The following is a 27,455-nucleotide window of genomic DNA, read 5'->3' as shown; positions in this document are numbered from 1 at the left end:
CTCGACTCCACTCTAACGGGCGCCAAGGCCCCTGGCGCCGCTCCGCGCGGGGGGCTGCGCCCCTGGGCCCCCGGCCCGCCCGCGGGCGCGCGCCCCGAGCCCCGGGTCCGCGCCCGGGCCGGGGACGGCGGGCGGCCCGAGCACCCCGGGGGAGGGCGGGGCGCTCCCGCGCCCCGGGGCTGGGGTGGGGCGGGGTGGGGCAGGGAGCTCCCGCGCCCGGAACGTTGCGAGCAAGCCTTGCGAACGTCGCAGGGGGGCACTCGCGAGGGACGGACAGGAAGAGGGCCAGGGGGGACGCCAGAACCCGGGACCACAGCGCGGAAACGGCCCGGGGCTGAGCTGCAGTCAGATCCGGGGATGGAGGGAGCCGGAGAAGAGGAGTGAGGAGGCCGGGGAGGCAGGCCCTGCTGCCCTCCTGGAGGCCGCCAGGCCGCTGTGGCAGTGGAGGACCGGGCCGCCCAGACAGGGAAGGGGTCAGGAGGCCGCGCCCGGGCCTCAGCAGGCCCAGACGAGGCCCAGAGGGAGCACCAGGCGCCCTGGAGTTCAGGGCCCAGGCCTTGGCTCGGCTTGTCCAAAGGAGGCCTTGGCCAGGCCTCTGGTGGGGACACTGAGTCACAGGCGGGCCTCAGGGCACGGCCTGGACGCGTGTGAGCCAAGTTAGGGGTAGGGGGCGCAGACCCTTGGGGAGGGGGTCTCCGAGACTAAGGGGGGCAGGGGGCTTCAGGGCCTCCCAGCCCACAGCCGGATTGGCGAGTGAGACGCTTGTAGATCCGAGGTTGGATTGGGGTGGGGTCTCTGGGACGTTGGCTAGCGCCGCAAGGATTGGGGGGATTTAAGTGCTTAGAGATCGAAGGCAGGCCTTGAGGAGTGGGAGTCAGACAATTGGAAAGCCTAGGTGCTTATTTGGGGAGGGGTCTCCGCGCTTGGGCGAAGCGCAGGGCTGCGCCCGGCTTGGCTCGAGGCCTTGCCCGGGCAGGGCTCTGTGAAGGGTGGGCCCGCCCCGGCCACGGGCCGCGAGCAAGAAAAGTGAACAAACCAGGAGTGCTAAGTGGGCGGGGGGCCCCTGAGAGGGGGGTCACAAAGGGTGAGACATGGCCACCAGGCGTTTAACCGACGCTTTCTTGTTGTTGCGGAATAATTCCATCCAAAACCGGCAGCTGTTAGCCGAGCAAGTGAGTAGTCACACCACCTCCAGCCCTCTGCATTCACGTAGCATTGCTGCGGTGAGTCTCCCGGCGGCCTCTCCGACACACGCACCGTGTGCACTGCGGCTCTGCCTGTCTGTCTGTCTCTTGTCTGTCTCTCTGTTTAAAAAAAAAAGAAAAAGAAGAAGCAATAAGACTTAAGAGTAATCGGAAGTGGAAGGTCTCTGGGCGAGGGGCCGGGGACACGTATAACCCTGGATGGGGAAGAAGAAAACAAATCAGTTTTAGGCCTCTGCTCCACCTCTGCCTTGCCCTCTCTCCTCACTTCCGCATCCCTCCTCTTCCCGCCCCCCCCTCCGCCCCCCTCCCGCCGTCACTGCCCGACAGGCCGCCTCCAATTTACATATGTTTTAACACGGAGATTTGGAAAAATTGGGGCCTTCCTGAAGCCTTGTTGTTTTTGTTTTGTGTTTAACCCCCCTCCCCCTCCCTCCCACTCCCCGGTACTGAGCCTCACTCTGGGTTGCAGGATCGCCCAGCCCCAAAGCTTTGCAAATGAACGACACCCTCCCCCAAAAGAGGAAGCAGTTGAGGGGGGTGTGTGTGCGTGTGTGTGTTGTTGTTTCACTCGTTTTCTCTTAATGGCCTGGCGGCCCTGTGTGGGGCCCTGTTCCCCAGGAATAATTGCTTCACTGTTTTTTCTGGGGGCTCCTGTTTGGGATGACTGTAAGGTGCTCGGTCTTTCGTTTTGCATTTCCCAGACAGGAAATTAAGCTGCTCCCTCCATTCGAACTTTTGGGGGGAAAAAAAAGAAAAAACCCATGGTCTGTGTGTGAAAATTAACCTTCAAAATAGCACATGTATTTTGACTTAATTAACCTGAACCTTTCTTTAGCCCAGCGGTAGAATCTTTTAGAGGGAGGGCCTAGGAAGACTGCTGAGGGGCTTTTTTTGTTTGTTTGTCTTTGGTGAGGTCTCCTTTACCTTTCTTTCTGAGCTTCAGTTTCTTGCTCTTTCTTTGCTCTGGTAAATCCGGCCCAGTCTGCATGGTCCCCGCACAGCGGTGATTAGCTCTGGAAGATCTTAAATTGAAAAGTGAAGAAAACTAGGAAACTAGTTTGTAGTGGGGGTGGGGGGCTCCTTGCTATGGACAGGCTAGGTTTGAAGAGAAGCAGCCTTAGAGGATGAAGGGAATAAAATCACCCCCAAGCCAGACTCTTCGGGATTATACTTGAAATCTACAGCGCTGGGGACCTCACACTTATTTCACCTCTTAGGGACTGTATTGCCTTTTAATTTTTTTCCTTTAGGACCTTACTAAATGCTTCAGAAAAATCATGCCATGTGTCTTGATGGCTGACAAAGACAGTTTTTCCTTTTTGTAACTCACAAGTGGGGAATGTCTTTGGCCATATTGCTCCTATAGGAAACCTATTTTAAGCCGTGTGAACGGTTTCAGGAATAAAATTGTGCAAATTCAGGTCAAAAAGCATACAAAACAGGGACGGAGTATGTTTAGATTTTTATTTACTTAAAAATTTGAAGTTGTTTTGCCTTTGTAAACTGAAAGAAACGGTATTGTACTAAAATAAGTGTGAACTGAAACGGCTAATTCCAGTGCCGGTTTTTTTGTTTTGTTTTGTTTTTTTTAAAGAACGCTCTGAAATAAGCCAAGAATTCGAGAGTAGAAATTGAATGAATAAAATTCCTCAGTGGAACTTTGGTTTTATCGAATAAGATATAAGCATTGCATATTGCATATTCCTCGAATGGCTTGATTTTATGCTACCTGATGGGGGTAAAAAAAAAAAACAACTAAAACTCGGGTTAATGTTTCTAAGGTATCGGTTTTTAATTTATTGAAACAATGTTTACTTTTAAATTTTTAATTGTATAAAGTTCAAAACGCCCTGAACTGTTGGTTAACATGAGACTTTTATTATCCTTATTATTAATCATTAAGTCAGACAGTCTAAAAACCTGATGTCTGAGCCGGGCAGCTTTTTAAAAGTGCATCTGTAAGCCAGACCGATTTTTAAGATGGTTTTGTAAGTTAGGCAATTAAAAAATAGATGTATAAGCGAAGTCGAATAGTTAAACATGGACAGCTGAAGTATATACAATTGGTAAAATTAGGTATGTCAAAGAAGGTATAGCTCTATTTAGCTAACTCGGGCAATTTCTGGAAAATAGATTTCCGAATCAAACTATACATATCTATGTCAGAACATAAGAAAAATATTTTCTGTATGTTTCACCATTTAAAATGTTACATACTGATATTTGTCTATTTGAAATTTTTCTCAGGTTACAAGCAGTCAGATCATTTAAAATATCCCTGTAGTCAATTCAGTCTCTCTAAAAAACAGAATTTGCAATTAAACAAAAATGGTTTGCTTAAGTTAGAATGGAAAAAAACCCCACACGTTAATATTTTTAATTGTGTGCATTGAAAAAACACATGGCATGTCAAATTTTTCTCAAGTATTTAGAGGTGAATTATTTCATCTTAAGTTTGCTGACAATTGATTTACCAGAAACTGTTCTACACACACACACACACACACAACGCACACACAAAATCCAATATGACAAGATGTTAACATGACTTAGTAGAGGGTATAATTCTTCCGACTTTTCTGGAAGTTGGAAAAGTGCTGTAAGCGTTTTGAGGGGAAAAGGCAGGTCTAGCACAATTTTTTAAAACTTCAGCCAATAACTTCTGCAGCATTTTTCACTGCAAATCTGGCTCCTAGGAAATTTAACACCTCATTTCTGAATTGCAAATTTCAAAACCATGTAGCAGAGCAAACAAAATCAAAGCTATTAAATTTAAATATGGACTGGGTTTTAGATGATATTAAGAAATTATTCTTTATTTCAGTTACTTTAATTAAATTCCTTAATTTTATTAGAGATACCTACTGAAATGTTCAGCAGTAAAATGTTAAAGTGCCACTTATTTTGTGTATTTAACCCCCCATAAATTAAACAAATAAGGCAAAGCATTACTGATTGTTAAATCCTACTGATGAACCTGTGAGGTGACAGTATACATACGTTTTACATGCTTTTCTGTATGAAACATTATAAATAAAAACTGAAAAGATATTTACAGGTCATATGAAAACCGTGAGCAAAATAAAAGGAGGCAATTTGTAAATATCGACTAAAACCCAGGTTAAAAACTAAATTCTAGAGTTTCACTTAATTAAAAAAAAAAATCATAACCCGAGATTTCTAGTTCCTAGTTAGAAGAAAAAGCTGCAGAAGTTAATTTCACTGTGTGTTTGTTACCTCACACACAAGCCAAAATAAAAAACCACATTGAACTGATAGTTTAGGGCAGAGGGTTTTGGGGGCTTTTTGTTTGGTTTCAAATTCTAAATCTGAATTTTCACATCCTTATTTAAGGAAAAGGCTGTGATTTTTTGACTTAATTATAAGGTTGTGTGCATGTGTGTATCTCACACACCTCAAAACACAGTACACCCAAAGCCATATCATTCAAGGAACTTAAACATGCATTTTTTTTTTTTTTTTTTTTTTTTTGCATCCTGCTTTGAGGGGAAAAAAACAAGTTAACACGGTGGCGACGGTGGGCTTGTCGTGTGCACCATAACCATGCCTGCTGAAACAGGTTGATCCAGCATTCAGGCAAATATGTCACAGCTAAGCAGGAATTTAAGGAGGATATGCAGCCACAGGCCAGCTGAGTCCCGAGGGCCAGCAGAGACCTAAAGGTCCTTGACCCGACATCCTGTCTGCGATAACCCTTATGCCTCCCTCCCTCGACCACGTTCGGTGGTGGCTGTAGAAAATTCCAGTTCCCTCTGGCACTGCCCAAACAGCCCTTGCCTGCATGAACCCCGAGTCTGTACCTTGTATCCTGTGGTCCTGGCTCTGGTGCTGGCCCTCAGGGTCTCTGACACGGGAGGCCTCTTCCTTCTTCTGCCTGATGACCCTGCAGCCTCCTCCCTGCCGAGAGCTTTCTCTAGCTCCGCAGCCCCGGCTAACACAGCCTGGTTAAGTTTCTTGCCTGTGAATGAAATCTGGTTTTTCTGTATGCTTTTTAAAGTTTAGCAGCCAGAGCTGAACAAAATTCTCCTTAATTGTGGTTTTGCTTGTATTGATGTTGGTAAAACTGATGGTTAGACACAGACGGGGGGGGGGTAATTTTTTTAATTTTTTATTTATTTTTTTATTTTTTTAGACTTGCAGCAAAATGCAGTTGTTGTCATTTGTCATTCATTGTGTTTGGGCCTCAGTCTTAGGTACCCCTGTTATAGCCGTGCCTCACGGCAGTGTGAAATAAAGGAAAGAGCACTGGACTCCGAGTCTGGGAATTTAGGGTTAAGTCCTCACTCTGTGGCTGACTCAGAATGTGTCTTTAGGCGAGCTCTTTGATCTCTTCCGACATCTTTTGCCTTATTTATAAAGTGAGAGGTTTGAGGTGGGTGATTTCTGAGGGCTGCATGGATTCAACATTGCCTCCTTGAGTTCTGGTCCAGCGTGTGGGTTCTCCAGACCAAGGCACACAGCCCTGGCAGCCCCTGGCTTCCATCTGAAAAGGAGGGAGAGTCAACAGCCTTGCTGTGCCTGCTAGGCCAGTGCTGTGCAGAAATCCTTGGAAGTGGCTCCAGTACTTTGCTGACACAACTTTGACATCGTATCAGCCAGGCGCAGGGTTTAAGGCACCACCTCATTCATGCAGTTACAGGCAGCTTGGCTTGAAGGGGCTGAAATGAATTTACAAAGGAAAATAATCATTCAAGAAAGTGTGTAAAGTCTTAAACGAATGAATGAAAAGTAGTGGTTGAGTTGCTGTTCTGATCTTGACGGGGTGCCGGGCGACGCCTTGGATCTGAAATGGCTCTGGCAGAGGGTTTGGAGCCAGTTTGTCCATGTTTACTGCCTGATCTGTCCTCTGCTTTAAAATAATGCGTAATCTATAAATGGAAGCTGGAGTTAATTGGTCTTAGATTAGCTTGAAACCAGCACATTATTTTTAATAAAACATGGTGTGCTTTAGGGGGAGAAAAGATACTAAGGATTAGCTGAGGTTATAAGAAACCTGAAGTCCTTCCATCTTGACCGTAACGGAAGCCGAGGTTTATTGAGAGCTTACTGTGTGCTCCGAGCACATGGGCACCTTCCATATGCAACCTCACTGAGCTCTGTCACACAGGTGCTGCTGTTTTTCTCACGTTACAGATACGGGAACTGAGGTTTGGAGGGGTTGGGGAGCTTGCCTGGTGTCCCCCACTTACAGAGCCAGGGACCTGGGACGGCCTCGGGCCAGCCTGGCCCCAGGGCCCTGTGCTAAGCCACTGGGCCCAGGAGTGTTGCTGCAGGCCCCAGGAAGATGGAAGGCCCTATTGTTTAAATCTGGTGGCTTTTTTCTTCCAGTGTAGGATAGCATCTCTCTGTGTCTCACTTTACAACCATACGCAGTCCATTTTTACTAGCATACAGAAGGTTCTAGTCCACACTAAGTCTGTTGGAAAATTAGTGCTCTCTCTTTAGACTCCAAGTATGAAATCACTGTATATTTCTCTTTAGATCTATTTGCTTTCCTGCCTCCAAAGATTCCCTTTGAGCAGTGAGGCTTACTTGAGAATAAGGGTACTTTGTTGGATAAAAGAGAAGCAAACTTTTATTTTGGCAGTAACGGAAATAAAGTAAATATCACTATAGCATAGACCTGTACTTCCAGCTCATTTTGCTCAACTTTTCCAGACTTCCTGAGTAAACACAGATGGGTTTCCACTTATTTTTCAGTTTTATGTAGAAAGTTCTTTAGATTATAAATTCCACATGCTACTTGGAGTTTTCAATATTTGCTTGGTTATATGCCATTGGCAGGTCAGAAACCTAGAGTTAGACATTATAAAGATTTAGAAGGTGATGATGTGTAGTAACGTGTGTTCGTCTGGCTGTATTTTGGTTTTTCCGCATGGTAATTCTAAATGTTTTAATTTGGATCTTGACTAAATTTTCTGGTAATTTGGTGGCAGGGGGAGTTTTGAAGTCCCTCTATTTTTAAGTAGCAAAATGGGGGGGGGGTAGGTGGGGACTCTTTGGCATGATGACCTCTGAATTTAATTCCCAGTCTGGTATGGTAGTAGCTGCCTATCGCTAGTAATTCCCTGAAGTGTTAATGACATTAGAGATGTGGGAAGGTCTGGTGGAAAGAGGCCTCAGCACCTGGGTCTGTCCTCTTGGAGCCATAATGCTCTGTGACTCTGGGAAGATGGATTTTATACGTTCTGAAGCTTAGTTTTCCTACTTACAACAAAAAGAGCCTTTATGTAGCCCGTGATTCTGCTTTCACCTCTTATCAACTAGGAATTGTAAAAACCGAAAGATCAGGGCGTGTGCTTGGTTAATAATCTAAGAAGACAGGCTCACGTGTGGCAGAGAGCTGACCCGAGGCAGCAGTACTTTGTTCGAAGACTCGATGCCAGGTACCTGCTGCAGAAAGGGGCAGATGTACAGACTGCAGCGCTGAAGTTAGGGGTTTCACCCTCTGTTGTATTCATAAAAGCATTTCAGTGCTGTCTTGATGAAAATGTTAAAGCTCTTAAAAAATAAAAACGTTGTCTTTTTTTTGTTCCTTCTTAAAGTAAAAGGTAATTAAATCAGATTGCCATTTGACACCATCTTCTCTATTAAAATTTTCTAGTACTACATTTAAGGCCGGGTGTGTATATAAATATAATTCTCTTTGTTCTCATGGCAAATTGTAGAAGGAATGAAGAGGACTTTCAGCTTTCTATAATGTCAGCTAATTGAATTTTTACATGAAGGAATACTGCTTGATTACACTTTTTATTACTGTCCTTGTTTAATAATATTTTGGGCCTGACAGACCAGTTTCATTTACAGTATTAATTTTTAAATAAGGAAGTTATGTTTTTTAATTTTCTGAATTTACTGCTGAACATTAAAAAACAAAACAAAACACAGTGGATTGTTGAAATTGACCACGAATTATTGCAGTGATCAATCCTGCAAAAAAGTAAAAATAAAGAAATAAGCAAATAAATGAAAAGACCTAGTTCTTCAAATTATCTATCATTGGTAAACATCTGTTCGGAAGAGAGAGTTCCGTGTTGATCTAAAAAAGAACCTCTAGTTTTAAATTGAAACCTCATCCTCTGCTGGTGCTTCTTCCTTCCTGCTCCCCCCTTAAGAAAATCTCTCCTCCTCTTTTTGTTTCGTTTACTTGCTTTTATAATAGCTTTACAAATAACTGTGTGCTTTCTGGACTAATAATAATAAATGGCCAGCAAATGGGAAGAGTTTTTCTTTTCTTGTACCACCTGTGTCTGTCTCCGGGGAAGAAGGGATTCTCGGCTAGCGTATTACCGCGGATAAAGCCGTGTCTGCGGGACTGAACATTGTAGGGACTTTACACGTGTGGTCGCTCCAGTATTATCCGAATACGGCCATCGACCATTTTTGTGGATTGTCCGTTTGCTAATTCTGCTGCATTTGCAGAGCTCATTTACATGCTAAAATATACACTTACTTGACCTGGTAAAACTGCATTTTAGCTTTGCTCTCAAATTATTGTACCTTCCTAAGGGAAATTTAGAATGTTGTATGTCGTGTTTGATATTTATGGAACAGATTAGCATTATATTGTTGTGAGACTGAAGCAAGAGTATTTTATTTGCTTTATGGCATTTTAATTTTTACAACTCTTTATTGTTTCCCATCTCATGCACCGAAACAACAGTCACAGTAAATAAAAGAATACATGTATATTGATGTACTTTTTTTTTTTTTTTTTTTTAAGGAACAGTCAAAAGGGGGAGATTTCTTAAATGCCTTGGTTAGTGGATCTTTATTTTTAGTCAACTTTAGAGCTGTTTAAGACCAAAGTGTTTTCTTGACTGACCATGCCTTATCTGTCTGTCCCCATCCTTCTTTCTTTTTTGCTATCCCTAACCGGATGGGACTGATGGGAACAACCTATCTCTTCAGGAGCTGGATGAGGTATTGTGTTTTCAATATTTTTGTATGTTAATAAAATTATGTCTGGTTTTTTTTTTTTTTTTGATGTCTTTGGTCATATACGGAATACCAACAGAGCTGATACACATTTTACTATTTATTCTGATTATTGATAATTGTTGTGTTTATCAATTTAATCTTCAGGATGTATTAACATATTTTCACACCAGATAAATTGGTGGTTTAGAGAAGGGTTTAAGGCACAATTATTTGCTACTCTTGGGAACGTGTCTCAACCTTAGAAATGGTAAAGGTTGAGCCTTTTCTTGAACTTAAAGAAAGCCAGATTGTTTTTAGGATTATGATGTGGGTAACTCCCTGCTTCCCGCGAAGCGTGCTGCCAGGTTGCTCAGGTAGAGCGTGGAGGACATGGTGGGTGGTGAGAGCCCGCAGGAAGCGGGACTCACAACCTGGGGGCCTGCTGGGGAGGCTTCACAGTCACTCTGTCGGGGGGAGGCCCCTGACCCCCCGTTTGTGCTCATCCTTGGAGGGTCCCCCTTTTTTGCCCCCTTCCCTTCCCGGCACAAGACTTACTAGCAATTCACGCACAAGATGGAAAGGGTGCGTATTCCTAGCACTTTATTCTAGAAGCGCTAATAAAGGGCAGAGGAAAAAAGGGATTGAACTGTGGCTGTCAGTTTGGTGTCTCTATTACCCATTTCTGCTGTGGAAGGATAAAAATGTTTTTCCTGAGGGCAGACCTTTTAAAAAGGACTGGAAAGGAGGTATTTTTTAGTTTTGTTTGTTTTAATTTAGCTATGACCCCCGAGGCAGGATTGGGGTGTCTGTCTTCAAAACCAGTGGAGCTCCTAACTAGTAGAATTAAGATCCATCCGGAAGTTCTGAAAACTTTTTTGACTAGTCAGTGATAGCAACAGATGGCAGACAACCTGCCGGATTGAGAGCTGGTTCGGCAAATCGGACAGCGTCTCGAGTCCCTGTGCCTCTCGAGGCGTGCAGTCCGTCCGTCTGTCCGGGAGGCTGCGGCAGCCTGAGCCCCCAGAGCCACCACTGAGCGGGAAGGGGCCCAATGCAACATCGTGTGGAAGCCGTGGTTCTCGCTCTTGGGGGTTTTGTTTTTGCGAAGAGTGACTCCCATTTACACTTGTGTGTACTTAGGAAATTTCTGAAGAGACAAACAGTCAACAGTGGATGCCTTCCAGGAAAAGCCTGGGATGGAAGAGAAACTTCCTTTCTTCCTTTCTGTTGCCTACCCTTTTCTTAGGCTGGGTGTCGGTTTTTAAAACACATGCATGGATTACTTCTGTCATTGAGAAACAATTCCTATTTGGAAGCAGGTACCCTGAGCGGGTAGCTCATTGATCCGGGTACCATGGCCTCCCTGCCAGCACCCGGCCCTGGAGGGCTAGCAGGTGACTGCGGCTCCCCCACAGTGGAATTCGGCATCTCTGGGGCACAGTGGACGGGATGCGCGTGGGTTTGCCGACCAGACTCTGCAAGGCACGGCGGCCTGGGGGCTAAGAGCCGAGGCCTTTTAGGATAGATGCACCCCTTCTTGAATAGTTTGGAAGTGTTCCGGCCCCCAAAAGGAAGTGTGTGATGGGGGGTAGATAACAAACCACAGAACAGCATGCGTCGAAGAAGCCCTGGCCGCCCTCCACGCGAGGAGCACGTCTAAGGTCGTGGTCCCCAGGGGTCTGCCCTGGGAGCCGTGTTCCAAGCTTTCCTGCTTCTTCAGAAACTGGCTACCCACAGCGGGGACAAGCGGGCCCTTGTGCTTTCCTTCTTGGCTTCTGGGGGCTTAAAGGGGGCCCCCACATCCTGTCACCAGAGACGCTGCCCAGACGGCCACTGAGCCACACCCGACTCTGGTGCTGTTGGGATTCTCTAGACCTGTCAGCCTGCGTTCTGGGTCCGCACGGCCACCTCGTCCTCGTGAGCACCTCACTTGGCCCTTCCTGTCCTTCATCCGGGACCACTGTGTCTTTTAAAATACATGTACATGACATGTATTTTATCTACTTCATTCACCGCACTTATTTGCTGACCCAGCTAATTATAACTGCATATTTGTTACCATTCAGTCCCAGGTGCTGAGTTAGGAGCTGGGGACAGTTGGGCACGGTGTCTAGAGCCCTGGTTCCCCACAGCTGCCACAGGGCTTGGAGTCAGTGTCTTCTGGGGACAGTGAGAGTGACCCCCCGGTTCTGGGCACGAGCTAGCTAGAAGCCCACCCCTCTGGAGTTGGGGCCTGCGCAGAATTCCTGTGTCCCTGGGGGTCTCCCAGAGTGAAGCCGTCTGGTAGTACCTTACAGCATGTCCACATCAGACTGGCATTCTCCTACGCGGATCCATGCGAAACTCTGTGCCTTGGGGATGCTGCTCTTCATCTTTCTCCAGAAGTAGCAAGTGGGGTGCCCCTCAGGAAGAAGCCCACCCACCGTTTACTTTCTTACCCAGAGAGTAACAGAGTGTCTGACCCTCTCCTTTGTTCCCTGCTCTCATTTACATCCCTTCCGGTAGCAACGCCATCTCCCAGCCTGTTGGGTTTTTAAAATTCATAATTGGACATAATAAAAATTACAAGATGTCAGTGTGAAGCTCTCCAAGCATATAGCCTGGGCAGGGCAGAATGATTTAGCAGGACATGGGGGTTGGGCCCAGGTTGGGCCCACTGGTCACCTGCTTGGAAAGTCTCTATCCGGGGCGGGGGTGCGGGCTTCATGTCCCTGTTTGTACAACAGGGGGCAGTCCTCTCCGAAAGCTTGTCACTGGGAGACAAAGATCAGGTCTGAGGCAGGATGACTCCCACGGCGCAGGCCATCACCTGTCCCCACTTCTCAGGGTGTGCACGGTAGCTGGGAGCAAAGGAGAATCAGGGATCCCAGCAGCATTTCTATCTGGGTGGTGTGATTCTCTGGCTTTTATTTCTCTACTTTTTGTACATTTTAAAAAAGTGTCTAGTTTGAACGTTTATTGTCTCATAACCAGAAAAATTAATCACTTTTTAAACTATCACAGGCTTAAAAAATACACACACTGCAGGGCTGACATGCCCTGTGCTTTTTCATCCACAGGCTTCCTCCCTCCCTCAGAGACCTGGGATTTCTGAGGCCTCACTGTCTGTTAGCACAGCCCCCAAGCCACCTGAGCCCAGCAAGTCAGGCTTGTGGTGTGACTGCATCATACACGCTGTTGGGTCATCTCACGTGCAAGTGAGAGTGGCCAGGCTATAATTTCAGTGTCCCTTCTGGACTTCATAAGTGATCATTGCCACAAAGAATCCAAAATTGTCAGTATTGTTTCTTGTTACCGATCCATTATGGCTGAACTTCCTTTATGTATTTATTTTTTTAGATATGGGGTTGAGGGGGAGGGTGTCCGACCGCGCATCTCTACAGAGGCTTGGCCGCGTCCTTAATCTTACAATACACGACATCAGCCTTGGAAAGGCAGGGTTGCCTTGGAGTAGAAAGGCTCTAGATTTGAGCAGCCAGATTGATAAGAAGAGTATGTGTGTGTCTGTGTCTGTGTGTGTGTGCAAGCGCTCGTTCGTGTGTGCATGTGCACGTGCGCGCTCCTTCCATAGATCAAAAACTGTGCTGTCTGGTGCTCTTTAAAGGGACAAGCGTCAATATCTAAAGTGGATCAAGGGCAAAGGATAACTGTAGTGAGGCCAGCAAGGGAGCCCTGTGGGTGTACAGTTTTGAACATCTGTTGCAATTTTTCTGCATTGATGACCCCAGGTCCAGGCAGTGCACCCCCAAATCAGAGACAAGAATTCAGGAATTCTAAGAATTTTTACTAATTTTTTTATTTAAAAAAAAGATTTTTTGTTCCTTCAGAAGCACGAGTGCACTTAAGAAACGCTTTATAGACCAGGATCATCATATATTCAGAGAGGGGACTAAGTTGCAATTCAGCAAGGAGAAGCAAGGAGAATTAAAACTCTGGCAGTTTTTTAAAAAGCCTGTATTGACTAAAAGGGCAACTTGAAAATGCATAGGATTGTCCTGGATCTTAAAAAAATAAGAAACTATGTTTTCAAATGTGAAGTGAGGTTGAAAGGGGGTGATTGTTTTGCAGGTAACAGATTTTGTTAATGTTCATATTTGTTTCTATTTCAAGTAATTGACATTTATCTTCAGTTATGTCCCCCCAGCTCAAAACATTTTTTTTTTCATTTTAACTTCATACTGATAAAATAAATAACACATTTCATCTGAGTACTGCTGAATTTCTTTATCATGATGAGCTATGGCCATAGACTATATGGTGAAGGGGACAATTTTTCCAAGATTTAAAGTTTGCAGTCCCAAAGACTGCCAAGACTCTGTCTTGTTGGTAAAATCTCGATTCAGCGTGGGGAAACCAGGGCCGGCGTTTTGAGCTGGACTTTGCCTTTTTCGCATAGGGCTCTCTTAATTAGCAGGCTTCCTCAGAGCATTGAAAGAGAATGTGTTTGCCTCAGTTTTAACTTCCACTCGGGGTGGGAGGGGACGACACAACTCTTGTGCAAAATCAGGTACTCCTAAAAAAACAAAAAACAGGTGGATCCACTTCAACTGACTTCACGTGTGATTGACAATTTCTCATTTGTTTCAGAGAAGTCAATACTGATTACTACGCAGGTAAATTTAGATAAATACCATCTTTATCTTTTTTAGTTTAATGTATTTTTATAAACAGTAAAAACAGTACACAAAAGATCATGAGCTTAAAAGCATAAATAAAATGAAGTATTACTCTATCGAAAATGATTTACTAATAAAATACAGTGGATTAGATAATAAGCTGGCATAGGTGAAATTCTGTGAGCCATGAAGAGGTACCTTAGCAGTTTGGGGGTTTGCTTTGTATCAACAGCTGGAGGTTTAAGTTCATGTTCTGCTCTAACAGACCCACAGCCCTGTGTCCTACACCTGCCGTGCAGCTGACAGACTCTGGGAGTCGGCTGCTGTGGTCTGTCCCTCCTGCCTCCATCAGTATGTCCCGCACAAGGTTGCATACCTCTCTGTGACTTTGGGGCGGGAGGTTGAGGACGAAACAGCCGGCTTCTCCCTGTCTGTTCTGCTCTGTGCAGGGTGAGGTCTGCACCCCATCGCTGCTCCCGCAGGTGTTCAGTGAGCAAGGCCACTTGATGTTGGGACTTCGGCGCTCCCTGGGACCCGGTCCTCTGTCCCCGGTGCAGCTCGGTGGGAAGGGATCTGGGGACCGTGTCTTGCCATGGTGTGTCAGGCTGCTGGCTCGCTGTCCTGACTTGTTTTCTCCGCGCGTTGCAGTGCATTTCACGGGCCTGCCGAGGTGATTGGCGGAGTAGAGGAGATGGGGCCTTTGGAGTCCTTGGACCCGGTTTTAGTCTGTCATATAATAGCTTTGTGACCTTGGGCAAGCTACTTGACTTTCCTGAGTTTCAGTTTCCTCCTTTATAGATTGGAATAGTAATTCCTAGCTCATCTAGTTTCTGTAAGGATTAAAACAATGAAAAGAATACAAGATTCCTATTAGTGAGCTCTTCAAGACAAACAGGGTGGCTGTGGCTGCAAATTAGCACTTGATGGACTCAGAGCCCCAGATAGTGCAGGCCGGATGACACACCATTTATCTGTGAGCTGAAATGACACTGGGGTCCTGTAGGGTCCACACAGTGACCTAACGCCGGCGACTTACGACTCACAGTTGCTCAGGGAGCCACCACGAGGGTTCTGGTGCCTTCGGTGCGGTCATTGCACGCGGTGTGATGGTGAACACACAGCATGCCCTAAGCCCACGGGGGTAGGGCCTGGCGGGGGCGGGTGCAAGATATGGTTGCTTTTAGGGATTTTTCTGTAAACGGTGGAGGATACAGGGCTTATGACTTGAGGCATTCTTCTAATGTAGGTTTTTGCTTATGTCATATTTTTCCCTTTATCTGTTGATTTTTCAATTCTATCTTGTTCTTTATTAGAAAAGCAAACAGGCATTTGCTGAATGAATGAAAACATGAATTTAGGTAAAATGCAAGGAAGAGGGAGGGGAAGAAAAGCAGCATGAATTCTCCACCCAATTCCGCAGCATGATTTAGAACATTTAGAAAGTATTACCTGTAAAAGACTTTTGTATACTGTTTTCCATTATTTTTCAATCATCATTTCCATCTTGGGAAACTGGCATTATAAATTCTGAACTCGGGAGGGCACCTCAGGATGCTCTCAACCCCATTCGTTCACCAGTGGCCTCCAGGCATGCAAGCAGCATAACTAAGCCAGACCCAACCTTTCTTCCCTGGGCTTTTGAAGGCAGTGTCTGAGACCTGAGAAAAGTCCAGAGCTCTGGGTATCATTTCAAAATAAGCGAAAACACTGCGTGTGGACCCTGAACTGAAGAATGGAAGCGACAGGCAGACTTGCATTGAGATTTTTAAGGATTGCTTTTGCCAAATGGTGGGTAATTTGCTGATCGTTTTCAGGCAGTTGTCTCATACATTTTAACACATGGTTAATGACCCTGTGACCAAGATAACTGGCTCAGTCCCGTTTCCGAAATAAGCTCAATGTGTTTAAGTAAACCGTGCTCCTGTTAAACACTCAGTGTGAGTTCCATTTGTAGCCGAGTATTTTTTTTTTTAACTTAAATCTGCTCACATTAACTGTTGAGGTTCGTGCCGTCCTGTCCGTACGTGGAACTGGTAATAAGAGGGGTTTCTGTTAAGGATCTTCTGTTGATTTTTTTTATTACGTTTCTGTAGCCAGATCAAGTCAAATTCATGTTCACAAGTATGTCCAAGAAAATTAAGAGCTGGTGCATGAAAAGATAGGAAAACAGTCCCAAATGCTAGCAGTACCAAAGCAAGCTTATGATACAGGCAAGTGCACTACTTACTCCTACGTTTCTCGGTCTTCTCAGGGAGCGACATTTAAAAGGGTGTGAGAGCGTGCTGATCAAAATGGAGCCTGAGTAACTTTTTTCATGTCCCTTTATTTCCCTGTAGCTTGCCGACGACCGTATGGCTCTGGTGTCGGGCATTAGCTTAGATCCAGAAGCTTCAATCGGTGTGACAAAGCGGTCACCTCCTAAATGGGTGGATGGAGTGGATGAAGTAAGTTGAACGTTAGTTTCACACGCTCTTTATTTTTTTAAGTAATTGTATGACATCGACACGTGCTAAGGTGCTTTTGCCGTAAGAAGTGGCGTGACGACACGTGAATGCACGTGCCTGGATAACCCCGCCTGCAGGTCACTCGCTTCACACCCCACGGAAAGGGTCCTTGAGCCACTGGGTCCAGCAGGAACCACCTGGGTTATAGAGAGAGACCCAAGTGGCACGTAACAAGGAGGGATTTGCATTTCGATAACTTGAATTAAAAGTTGCCCACACATCAGTGAGACAAGTTGGCTGAGTCCGGAACTATGTAGTCTAGAGTGTAGCCAATTGTCTCAGAGGCAGACCGGTGCCTGGCAGGCATCAGTGCAGTTCTGGTTGTTTCTTTTGCGTAGATACAGTACGACGTTGGCCGGATCAAACAGAAAATGAAGGAGTTAGCGAGCCTTCACGACCAGCACTTAAACAGACCCACCCTGGACGACAGCAGTGAGCAAGAGCACGCCATTGAAATCACCACCCAGGAGATCACTCAGGTGAGGGCGGGACTGGGCGCCCAGGCCGGAGTGGCCGTTTCCCAGCCCTCTCGGAGGCCACACGCGGTCCAGCCCTGCGTCAGATCGCGCCTCCCTTCCCCAGAGTTGCCCTTCCCCACCCAGAGCCCACCAGGGGGGCTCGAAGCCCCGGCCTCCCCCAGGTTATCAGCACATGTCTTAGAGGACTGGGAACCATCTCCTCAGTTGTCGGTAGATACCACCGCGACCTGATTTAAATTCACAGCATCACTGAGTTCAGTCACTTGATTTAAAGATGTAAAACTTCTGCATATTAGTGCTTAACACTTGTTCCTGTTCCAGAATGGTCCTTCTAGCTGGAAAAGATTAGGAGCTTGTTGCCCTAGGCTTGAATATATGAGTATCTTCAAGAAACTTAGCAGCCTAGAAAATTTTCTTGTAAAATGTTAAATTTGAGTAATTTTTAAAAATATTTGTATATTTTTGAAAGAAAGAGAGAGAGAGAGAGAGACCGAATGCAAGTGGAGGAGGGTCAGAGACAGAGAGGGAGACACGGAATCTGAAGCAGGTTCCAGGCTCCGAGTTGTCAGCACAGAGCCCGACGCTGGGCTCTAACTCAACGAACCGCGAGATCATGACCTGAGCCAGAGTCAGACGCTTAACCGACTGAGGCCCCCAGGCACCCCAAATTTGAGTGATTTTTAAATAATCTGAGCAGTGTGTAAAGCACGGTGTTCACACAGCTTCCTCGTTTAAATCTCCTGGAGCTGACCGTCAGCAAAGGGGCGCGTGCCATGGAGAAGCTCTGGGCGCTGGGGTGTTTGAGCCCCGGCTCTTCACGCGGTGTCGGCGCCATAGCCCCCATTTACTCCCTCTGCCTCCCCCGTTCTCATGGGTAAAGTGGGGCCAGTAACAGTGACAGCCCCTCGGGGTGGTGGCGGGGTCAGGGGAGAAGACCGTCGTCCTGAGCGGGCCGTGGCGCCGGGCCCAAAGGGTGTGCGCACGCTGCCCACGCCTGGCTCGGCCTTTGCGCGCGCACGCAGAGCCGCATGTAACTTGGACTGGGCCCCTCGCGTGACGCCGGCCAGTGTGGACAGGGCACCTCCTGGCGCTCATCTCCCTTCCCGCTCACCGGGAGCCGCGGCCCCTCTCCCAGCTCTTCCACAGGTGCCAGCGCGCCGTGCAGGCTCTGCCCGGCCGGGCCCGCGGCGCCCGCTCTGACCAGGAGGAGCGGCTCCTTCGCAACGTCGTGGCCTCCCTGGCCCAGGCCCTGCAGGAGCTGTCCGCCAGCTTCCGGCGCGCGCAGTCAGGCTACCTCAGACGTGAGTGTCCCCGGGCCTGCTGGACGGGGTCCCGGCTCGTGGAAGTTCCAGCACTAGGACCGCTTTTTGTCTCCATCCCTCCTCTTGGCTGCTGGTTCTCCATTTCGTCCTGAACCCTTCATCGTCACCCCCTGAGCGCATTCACAGCTTCTGCAGCAAAAGGGACCCCCCCGCCCCCCCGCCCACCCCCATGTGACCCCCGATGCCCGGACTGAGGCTGAGGACGGGGTATCGGAACAGTCACATGCAACAGAAACAAAGCTTCCTCTGTGCCAAGCTGGAAGAATGTGAATATCACTCTAGCATGGCGCTCCCCCAGCCCGTGGCCTCCCGGATGTGGGGCCGGAGGACGCTGCCCACATGTAGGTAAAATCAGTTGTCGTCACGTTGAAGCTTCGCGCTCGCGTAACAACTGAAGTATTGGAGTGCCTGTCCTGGCGCTAGGGATTCTGCCGGCCTGCCCCACCCCCTTGCTTCCTGAGCAGTGCGAGTCCGGTGTTAGCCACGTCCGCATTCGAATTACCTCTAAACTGAGTTTTTCTTTATTGCCACTGTAATCAATAATCCCCACGTACTCCAAAAAAAACACCTAGTTCCCCCTCCATCTGAAAACTGGCATATTTGTTTTTTAATTTCATTACTTCTAAAATTTGATTAGGGCCATTTGGAATTGTTACTGGAGATGTTTCTAGAGAGAAACATTGATTTTTTAAAAAAATGTTTTACAACAGCAGTTAAATGAAATATTTCTGCCTCACTTAGAGATTCTCAGACTGTCTCAGTGTCCTTTAGTCACTCACTTGGCATTGAGTGAATTATACACGTTTACAGCGTGGTTTTCATCTTGAATAACCCCAGATGCTCGCATAGTGTTTTACGTTTATAATCTTTACTCTCCTCCCACCTCTGTGGGAGATGGGCTTCTTTTAAAGCTGCTAAGAATGTCTCCATTTTGACTGTTGAGTTTCACTCTAGATTTCCCCTTTTTAATGGTGGAGCCGTAACCAGCATGGTTTACATATTCGAGTAAAGTGAATTCCTATCTGTGATAGGCATGAAGAATCGAGAGGAAAGATCCCAGCATTTTTTTGATACATCAGTACCACTGATGGACGATGGAGACGATAATACTCTTTACGACCGGGTACGTGAGGGGCCGCAGAACCGACTGCTGTGCGCGTGCGCTCCGCTCTGTCCCTTCTCCTAGACCGTCTGCTTGTGCGCGGTGCACATGGGTCAGCGCCACCTCGAGTAGCTTTTGCAGCAGGTAGAAGGAGTCCTGGGGGCCATACCTTTTCTTCCTTTGCAAAAGCTACAAGGAGACCTTGTAATCTGCCTTCCAGAACCTTCAGGAAAGCAGTCTGCCCACCCCACGGTGGGAGGAACCCAGAGAAGCGCAGGGTTAATCCCGCTGGCTTTGCTCCTGGGCCCCTGTGCAGCCACAGACAGGGGTTCGCCCCGTGCCCCCCGCTCGGGCCGGCTGTGCTTCAGATCCTGCAGCGTGTTTTAGGAATTTGGATCTTTCCTGCTAGGGCAAAATACGTGCTTGGGTTCTGTTTGCCTGCTTTGTGCAAGTGTTTTCACGTTGTGTTCTTTGAGTCGTGTCTGAGATCATACAGCATGCCTTTGTGGGGAACATACAAATCTGTACGTCTTGTTTCGCTAGGGTTTTACAGATGACCAGTTAGTGCTGGTGGAGCAGAACACGCTGATGGTGGAGGAGAGGGAGCGGGAGATAAGCCAGATCGTGCAGTCCATTTCTGACCTGAATGAGATCTTTAGGGACTTGGGAGCGATGATCGTGGAGCAGGTACGTGGTTTACCTTCCTCGGCATTGAGTCTTCCTGCTGTGACATTGGGTCCCTTTTCAGAGTTCTGATTCTGCGTTCCTGTCAGAACAGAGTTCGACCCTTCTCCCCCCCACGGATGTACGTGTGTGCGCGCGCGTGCGTGGATTACAGACGTGTGCTAATGTCACTTCCTATGAAGATATGAGAGCTTTTTTTTTTAAGTTAAAACAAATATCAGGAGAAGATCTCATATTCTCCGTCCGAACCCCCAGGATGCTCTGGGGACCAGCCCACCCTGGGGTCTGGTGCCCCCCACTCAGCAAGGGCTCTGGCAGGAGATAAGGTTTCCCCTCTGATTTTGGCCGGTTACTGTGCAGTGGCAATGGGAACCACTAGCTTTCAAGTAGAATTAAATTGTTTGTTCACTGTTACAATCTGATTAGGGTGTTTTATTATCTTGCCAGCAGGGATTTGGGTCCTGATCCCCCTGCGAGCAGCTGCAGGATGGAGTGTTGAGGCTGTGGAAGATCTGGTTACAATAATTACTCCCGTGGTTCCCGAGGAACTGCCCCTGCTATCTCTCCTGTGCACGTGGCCCATTAGGAGCCCTCTTCTTGCATAGAGCCTGGTGTTGCCTTCTTTCTCTTTGAACCGAGAGATTAAACCATTAAAACCAGAATCCTCCTTGAGGCAAAGGCGTAGTTTGACGAGGCCGATCAGAGCGAGCTGGCTGTCTTTGCTCTGAGCCACGGAAGCCCGTGCTGATGTTCGCAAACTCAGTCAGTTTCCAGGCCTCAGCCTCACTGGGCTTGGCTGAGCCCGCGTTCTCTGCTTGCTTGGAGCCAAGCACTGAAGCAGCGACAGGCACAGAAGCTAGCCCTTCGCCTCTCAGAGTCCATTTCCACCGACCCGTATGTTTTTTACAGCCCCAGTAAGTCTGACTAAGGCGTAGCTTATAGTGGCTAAATCCTAAAGAGAAACCTCCGTTCGTCAGTATTTCTGTCTCACGAGTTAAGCCTTGATTGTAACTAACACGGCACTCTACCACTGAGTGCCTGATACTGCTGGGTGATGGATTCCAGAGCTTTCCGCGTGCACCCTTACAACACAGTTCGGGAAAAGAGATAATCCTGTGGGTGACGATGTCTGCGTCGTGCACCCGTCCACTCTGAAGCTCTGTGTCTCCCGTGGCGGGTGTTGACGGTCCTGTAACTGGCATGTCTTCCTCAGGGCACAGTCCTGGATAGAATCGACTATAACGTTGAGCAGTCCTGCATCAAAACCGAAGACGGCCTGAAGCAGCTCCACAAGGTAATGCCGTGCGTTTCGGCGGCTGAGAACGTGAGGACCTGCTCTCAGGCCCCACGGCTTCCTAGGCGGGCCCTCCGCGTGGCAGTGTAAGAACGCGCTAGCGGCCTGTGCGGAGCCCACCCCAGGGGTCATTACCGGCGCCCTGCAGGCAGCGGGTCCAGGCTCACCTCTCCCTTGGGTTTGACGCTGCTGGGAACTCCCTCCCTTGACAGGAAATTATAAAGCAGTCGGGCTTTTCTTTCTGTCAGAAAGCATTTCGTTCTGCGGGTCTTCTTGCTTTAGGAGCTCAGGGGAACGGGCACTGGCTAGACACGTGCCGAACGTTCTGTTCGTTGGTGCCGGCTCGGGTCTCTCTCGTGGTGACACGCTTCTGACGACTTGCTGGCGGAGGGTCATTCTGGAGCAGACAGAAGTCTCGTTTTCCCTTCTCATCCCCACAGTGCACCTGTGTGCTCCCTTGAGAAAAAAGTAGTTTGTTGAGGTGAGAGCAGCTCTCTCATTCTTGCTAAGAAGGTAGCGCTTTCAGGAAGGTCTTTCATGATATTTGTTAAAAACAAATGGGAAGCGGCTTAGGAGCCTTGTCATCGGTGGCGACACAGGCGCAGACGCACGTGCAGCCGAGTGGGTCCCGTGTATAACCAGGAGCACGTTCGCCTGGGAAGGGAGGCGAATACCTCCCGAAGAAAATACTTTTCTGTCCGTTTCCTTGTATCTTTGAGACCCAGCGATAGTCGTAGCCACAGAACGAGCATTTTCCCAGTCTCCTAACGTACGCACTGTCGTTTTGCGGAAATGGCGGCCCTCTGGCCCGGACGACCCTGGCGGCGAGCAGTGTCAGGTGTACAGAAAGTGACAGTGGCCGAGATCCGACGAGAAGCCCTTCGTGGCCACTGCCGCAGCAGGCTGGGAGTGAGACTCCCAGCCCCTGGCAAGAACAAGAGGCCTTCCTCGGACAGGCAAAGGGCCCTACGCGGGTAGATTCCTTGTGCCGCCAGCCTGTGTACGAGAGCGACTGCTAACGAGTTCCCCGCTCTCTAACACCCAGTTTCTGATGTGCTGTCGTTAAAGTTTCCTAAATAAAAGCTAGTGAAACGTGTCCTGTAACACAACACAGACTGTGGGCAAAGCTTTCCCCACAGCAGTGCACAAATCCAGTGGGAACTAAAAATACGTGTAGGGTCTACGTTATAAATCATTTTGAGAGGTTTTAAAGTCTGTGGTGTGGCTTCGGCTTCCCCGGTGTTCCGGGGTCCTCGTCAGGAGAGTGAGCGAGTTCCGTCTTCTCGAGAGAGAGTCCCGTTCTGCCAGCAGCACGGCTGCCCGGCTCCCTGGCCGTCCCCTCCTCCAGGCACAATGGAGCCTTGGGATTGCGCAGAGCCCGGCCCTCAAGACGGGCCGACCTGTCTATGCCGCGGCTGCCTCCTGCTTGACGAGTGGCTCCCAGTGGGTAGGTCGGTCCACTTAGGAAACAAAACCAGCAGTCAGAAGCCCGATGGGGAACATGGAAGGGGGATGAGGGAAGAGATTGGGTCTTCTTAGCAGACATTTCCATCAAGCTGTTCCTCCTTGTCCTTCCCTGTGAAATCCCCTCCCCCCCCCCACCCCTGGGGAAGGGCAGGGCGTGCTCTCCCCGGACACCCTCCTTCTCCACCCTCCTTCCTCTGGGCCGGTCCCCAGGAACCCAGGTGGGCCACTTTTGCATTTGTGCACAGCACGGGCTGTGTGACTGATGGCGAGCCCCCCCCCCCGCCCCCGGGCCTCAGCAGGTGAGGCTCCCAAGAGGCTGCGGGGGGGGGGGGGGGGCTGGAACTGCCCGCCTCTTGTGCCAGCAGCACAGAGAGAGGGGCCCACGGGGGCTCCTCCTGCACTTGTCACCCACGGGTCACTCTCTCCCACTCCCATTTCAGAGGAAGAGTGTGGTCTTATTTCCAAATTCAGGGAAGTCACAAAACAACCCTCTGTGGGGCCGTCAGACTGACGGGGGTCGCCTTAGCCAGTCGTCTGACCTCGTGGTGAGGGCGCTGCGCGTCTGTCCAAGGGACTGTGTCCAGGAAGAGGAGGCTTTCATTGAAAGAGGGGTTCATCACAGGCAGTGGCAGCCAGCGGGGAGGCAGAGTCGCGGACCCTTCCTGCAGCCTCTGTCTCAGCAGTGGAGCCGGGGTCGGGCTCCAGGGCATTGGCCAGTCGTCTGACCTCGTGGTGAGGGCGCTGCGCGTCTGTCCAAGGGACTGTGTCCAGGAAGAGGAGGCTTTCATTGAAAGAGGGGTTCATCACAGGCAGTGGCAGCCAGCGGGGAGGCAGAGTCGCGGACCCTTCCTGCAGCCTCTGTCTCAGCAGTGGAGCCGGGGTCGGGCTCCGGGGCATTGGGGGGCGGGGGGGGGGGCTTTGGGATCAAGGAACTCATCCTCTCGTGGTGATTAAGATTGGAGGCGCCGGTTATGCCGACAGAGCCGTGAGCCCAGAACTGGAAGCAAGCGAGCTTGGTGTTCGGCCTTTTGGGAGAATGACAGCCTCTTTCCCTCCTCTTTCTGTAGGCAGAGCAGTATCAGAAGAAGAATCGGAAGATGCTTGTGATTTTAATATTATTTGTCATCATCATTATCCTCATTGTTGTCCTGATCGGCGTGAAGTCTCGCTAGGCGTCTGTGGGGCTGCGTGGGCCGCCCGCGTGGACTCCCAGGCGCCAGGGGCTCGGCCGCCCTGCGGGCACAGCGGAGGCACAGGCCGCGGACCGCGTGGGGGCAGCGAGAGCTTACCTGGACCCTCGTCGTCGCCGTCGTGCTCCAGCCGTGGGAACGAGCTGCTGCTTTTCCTTCATTGTCAAGAACTTACGGACCTTTGATAGCGCTGCAGAATAGAGATTGAGTTCTGTCATCGGTTATAATATATATTTTTTTTAGAAAGAGAAAATGAGTTGAATGTTTACAGGCTCTTCCCACGCTGTTCGATACTGTACGTGCGTCTGCTATTTTTTTAGCAGTCCTCTCTGAGCAGCATGTAAAAATAATTTTTGGAAACGTTTTTTAAAAACCATCTGGTTTTTAAGAAATTCGGTACCAAAAATTTATGAGTAGAGGCAAAAATGCCTTTTCATCTCTCTGTATATTTTCCAGTTGAAAACAAACTGAGAAGTCCTTTAAGAATTTATAATCCGTTCCCCATTAACTTAATTTAGCTTTTCCATCACTGTTAATGATCAGAGTAACAAAGTGTGAAAAATAAGAAACCATCATTGATGTTAATTAACACATTTAGATGGGCCAGTTAAAACAGCTTCATAAGTTTAAATTAATCGTAAATGGACTATTCCTCATTGCGAGTTCGTGCACTGCATTTTCTACTGTAAACCAAAAGGGGTTACTAACAGAACCACCTAAATTTAAAAGTTGGTCATTTGAACCAACCTCTCACATGGAAACACGAAAAAGGGAAGCTTGGCAGGGTCGTGAAAGTCACCAGAGTCAGCCAGTGTGCCCGGCCCCGGCCATCCTTGCTCTATCCGTCATTTCTACACCAACCACATAATGACCTGTTCAAACCAGACACCATTTAATGAACTGTGAATTTACACAGAGGCCATTCTAAATGGGTCACCCCATTTAGGATTAGTGGATCTCAAATTATTAACCAAACATCACTCCATTTCAAAGTAAAATATTCCACCAGGGGTATGATTTATCGGCTCTTCCATTGCTACTTAACATGCCCAGAAAGTAAGCACGTTCCTGCAGATTGTGCAAGTCTTGACTAGAAACTCGCTCACTTGTGTGAGCATGGACCAGATCGCCACCGTAGACTTTGCCATCCTCTTCCCTGTTATCACTATGGTGCTCGAATATACCCCTGCGACTGTGAGTTACGTGGGGAGTGGTGATGGCTTTGGAAGCTCACCGTGTTCATCTTCTATCCTGTCTTGAGACACCAGTACAGTTCTAATGGTCTTTGTGTAATTCTCGATGGCTTTTCCGTTTTTTACCTCTCCTAAAAAGTTTGAGAGGAGCATGACCTCATTAAATGTTTTGTTTGGATCGGCCACATGAAATATGTCTTTAGAATTGACTTTGAAGTTATTTCCAGAAACTTAAACACAAGTCCAGTAGTTCGGGTTGTCCGGGCAGATCACGGTCTTCACGCCCGCACCCATGCCCCAGCCTTCCCTTCTCAAGTTGTTTGCAAACTCCTGGCTGCCACTGGCCTCCCTGTGACCCATGCGGCTTTAACGACCCAAAGGGGCCCCTGGCATTTCAGGAAATCACCTGGTATTCCCAACAAACCATCATTTACTAGGAGAGAAGGTCAGGAAACAGGAATCCACCACCTTCCTGATCACCCCTGAAACGTGCGGCTCCCACGTTCTTGAGAATCGCTGTAGGCATTTTCCAGTCACAGCGGATTTTCATCCGGTGGCCGAGTCAAGATGTTCCCCTTGACCGGCTGCTCCTAGGAGCGGGGGCCGTTTCAGGTCAGGGGGCTTCCCGCCCCAGCGGTCGACAGTGTCAACAGGCTCAGTGGTCTTAACCTTGAAGGAAAGTGACCCTTTAAGAAAGGATCGCCAAAAAAAGAAGAAAAAAAGTATCACCGTTTATTTATATTTATTTTCAGTTAATAGGGTGATTCAGGTTGGGTTTTACCCACCGCCAACCCTTTGGGGTAAAATAACCGGATCTAACAGAAGTGGTTGTAGGTCTCAAGTGAGCCGAGAAAGCAGTGCAGTACCAGAGGGGGTCCCAGCTGTCCGCTGCCATCACCTTGTCCCTTGTCCCGAGGCCGGGAAGCGGTCCCGGGCGTGTGCTCCGCAAAACACTGTATTTTTCTTTTGAGCGTTTACTTAGGGAAAGATCAGCAGCCTTGGGGGATAGATCAGTCGTGGAGCCCAGGAACCTCAGGGTAATTCTTTGCTTCTGAAGGACACGGGCTCCTTTTCCCCCAGACGGCCATTGTCTGCGGGAAGGCCGAGCCATCCATCTCTGCTGGGCTCTGGTGGCAATGATCGCCAGCCCGGCCTCTCCCCTCGCCCAGGACACGACCGGGGAGGGAGGGCCCGAAGAGCACAGAAAGCGCCCTCTGGGCAGCCCTGGGCTCGGGCCCTGGACACCTGCCCCCTTGACCGTGTCCAGGGCCGGAGAGGAGATAAGCAAACATTTACCGTCAGGTCTGCAGAGCTCCTGATCTTTCCTGAGATTGTAACTGAAATCTACTGTCTCTCGTTGTATTAATTTGGGGGTGGGGGTGCCAGCTTCGCCATGGGCGTGAGGCAGTGTATGTCTCTAATTTAACGGATTTACCGCTTTCTCTGCTAATTGAGAGAGCATTATTTATTTGTTTTGACACGAGTGCTTTCAGTGTTTTATCCTAGCTAATGGCTTCTTAAAGGTAATAAAACCCTTCCAACCTAATTGGTCAGATAAGACTTTTTTCCTCGTGTGCTTAAATAAAGCAATTAGTGAAGCGCTTCTATCCAAAATGACTTTTTTTTTTTGTCCTTTTTTAAAACTAATTTACTGTTACTGGAAACTTTTTGTACAATAAAGCAATCATGCGGATTAAAGAGCATCCTGCAATCCTCGCATTAATTTTCATGATGGGGCCCGCGTCGTCCTCAGGTACGCCTGTTATGGAGGGCCTGGTCCGCTCTGGTCGTTTGAACCGAGGACTGTCTATTTTGTGTCGGAGGCCTTGCCTCGGTGTCCGAAAGTCCATCCGTCTGCCTGATGGGTACTCGCAGAGGGACCAGTCTGTCTGCCATCCAGTGTACAAAAGGCGAGCTGGATAATTATGTCTCTTATGAAAACGTATGCTTCGTATACAGACAAGAAGCGTTAGGAGACCTTCAAATAAAACTCAAGAACTCTGGTCATCACCCAAAATTTGAGCAACCTCCCGTTCTTCCCCATTCTCCCGTAACTGCAGCAGAATGGCTTGCCCAGCCCGGCTTACTTGGTAGGGTGCTGTGTTAACTCTAACATGCTAGCTTCATTTTCATCACCAGGCTCCCCTGTTCTAGTCAAAACCTGTGGGAACCAGATGGAAAGGCCCAGGTAATGTCTTCTCAGAAGAGACATTTGACAGGCGGGTGCAGGGAGGTCGGGATGGCGCCACCGCGGTGCTACTTCAGCCGGCTAGTTTAGCACGAGTTCCCGTGTCTTCTGAGATTCAGGTGGGCGCCCTCGGTTCACTTGCCGTCAGCTGCATTCGCAACCTAGCAGTGTGTGTACGTGTAAATGTGGCTTCAGATTGTGTGTGTGTGTGTGTGTGTGTGTGTGTGTGTGTGTGAGCCCTTAGAAACCCTGAATTTTCACTCCAGATGC

General features: G+C 48.5%; 1 protein-coding gene and 1 long non-coding RNA gene across 11 annotated transcripts; one reads left to right on the top strand and one right to left on the bottom strand.

The window, feature by feature from the left end:
* Window positions 1–287: 287 nt before the first annotated feature.
* STX16 (syntaxin 16) lies at window positions 288–26,695 on the top strand. Of its 10 annotated transcripts, none has more exons than XM_039236908.1 (10): window positions 288–1,223; window positions 8,950–8,985; window positions 9,138–9,149; window positions 16,099–16,206; window positions 16,605–16,745; window positions 17,881–18,046; window positions 19,099–19,190; window positions 19,713–19,856; window positions 21,067–21,147; window positions 23,682–26,695. In XM_039236908.1, exons 1-10 carry the CDS (start codon window positions 1,092–1,094, stop codon window positions 23,784–23,786), a joined length of 1,017 nt encoding a protein of 338 aa, XP_039092839.1. In that variant the 5' UTR covers window positions 288–1,091; the 3' UTR covers window positions 23,787–26,695. The 10 variants fall into 10 exon arrangements, with proteins under 10 accessions (XP_039092839.1, XP_039092842.1, XP_039092840.1 ...); XM_039236911.1 differs by having other exon boundaries at window positions 289–1,172; XM_039236916.1 differs by lacking the exon at window positions 8,950–8,985 and adding an exon at window positions 15,856–15,972 and having other exon boundaries at window positions 1,133–1,172.
* LOC120234900 lies at window positions 1,218–5,444 on the bottom strand. Its single transcript, XR_005529238.1, has 3 exons — window positions 5,027–5,444; window positions 2,130–2,227; window positions 1,218–1,304 (listed from the first exon to the last, which is right to left on the bottom strand). It is a non-coding gene; the product is annotated as an uncharacterized LOC120234900 (long non-coding RNA).
* Window positions 26,696–27,455: the final 760 nt, after the last annotated feature.

This window comes from Hyaena hyaena, unplaced genomic scaffold (genome assembly GCF_003009895.1).
Source record: "Hyaena hyaena isolate Hyena2069 unplaced genomic scaffold, ASM300989v1 scaffold_119, whole genome shotgun sequence".
Taxonomy (NCBI): domain Eukaryota; kingdom Metazoa; phylum Chordata; class Mammalia; order Carnivora; family Hyaenidae; genus Hyaena; species Hyaena hyaena.
The sequence above is the reverse complement of the archived record's forward strand: the minus strand, read 5'-3'. Positions and strand labels throughout refer to the sequence as shown.

What these genes read in the sequence shown, in the direction of transcription:
- STX16 (XM_039236908.1), top strand. Translation starts at nt 1,092, where the DNA reads ATGGCCACCAGGCGTTTAACCGACGCTTTCTTGTTGTTGCGGAATAAT. An exon ending in GCAGTCAGGCTACCTCAGAC is followed by an intron (nt 18,047 to 19,098) that starts GTGAGTGTCCCC and finishes TATCTGTGATAG; the next exon opens with GCATGAAGAATCGAGAGGAA. An exon ending in GCCTGAAGCAGCTCCACAAG is followed by an intron (nt 21,148 to 23,681) that starts GTAATGCCGTGC and finishes CTCTTTCTGTAG; the next exon opens with GCAGAGCAGTATCAGAAGAA.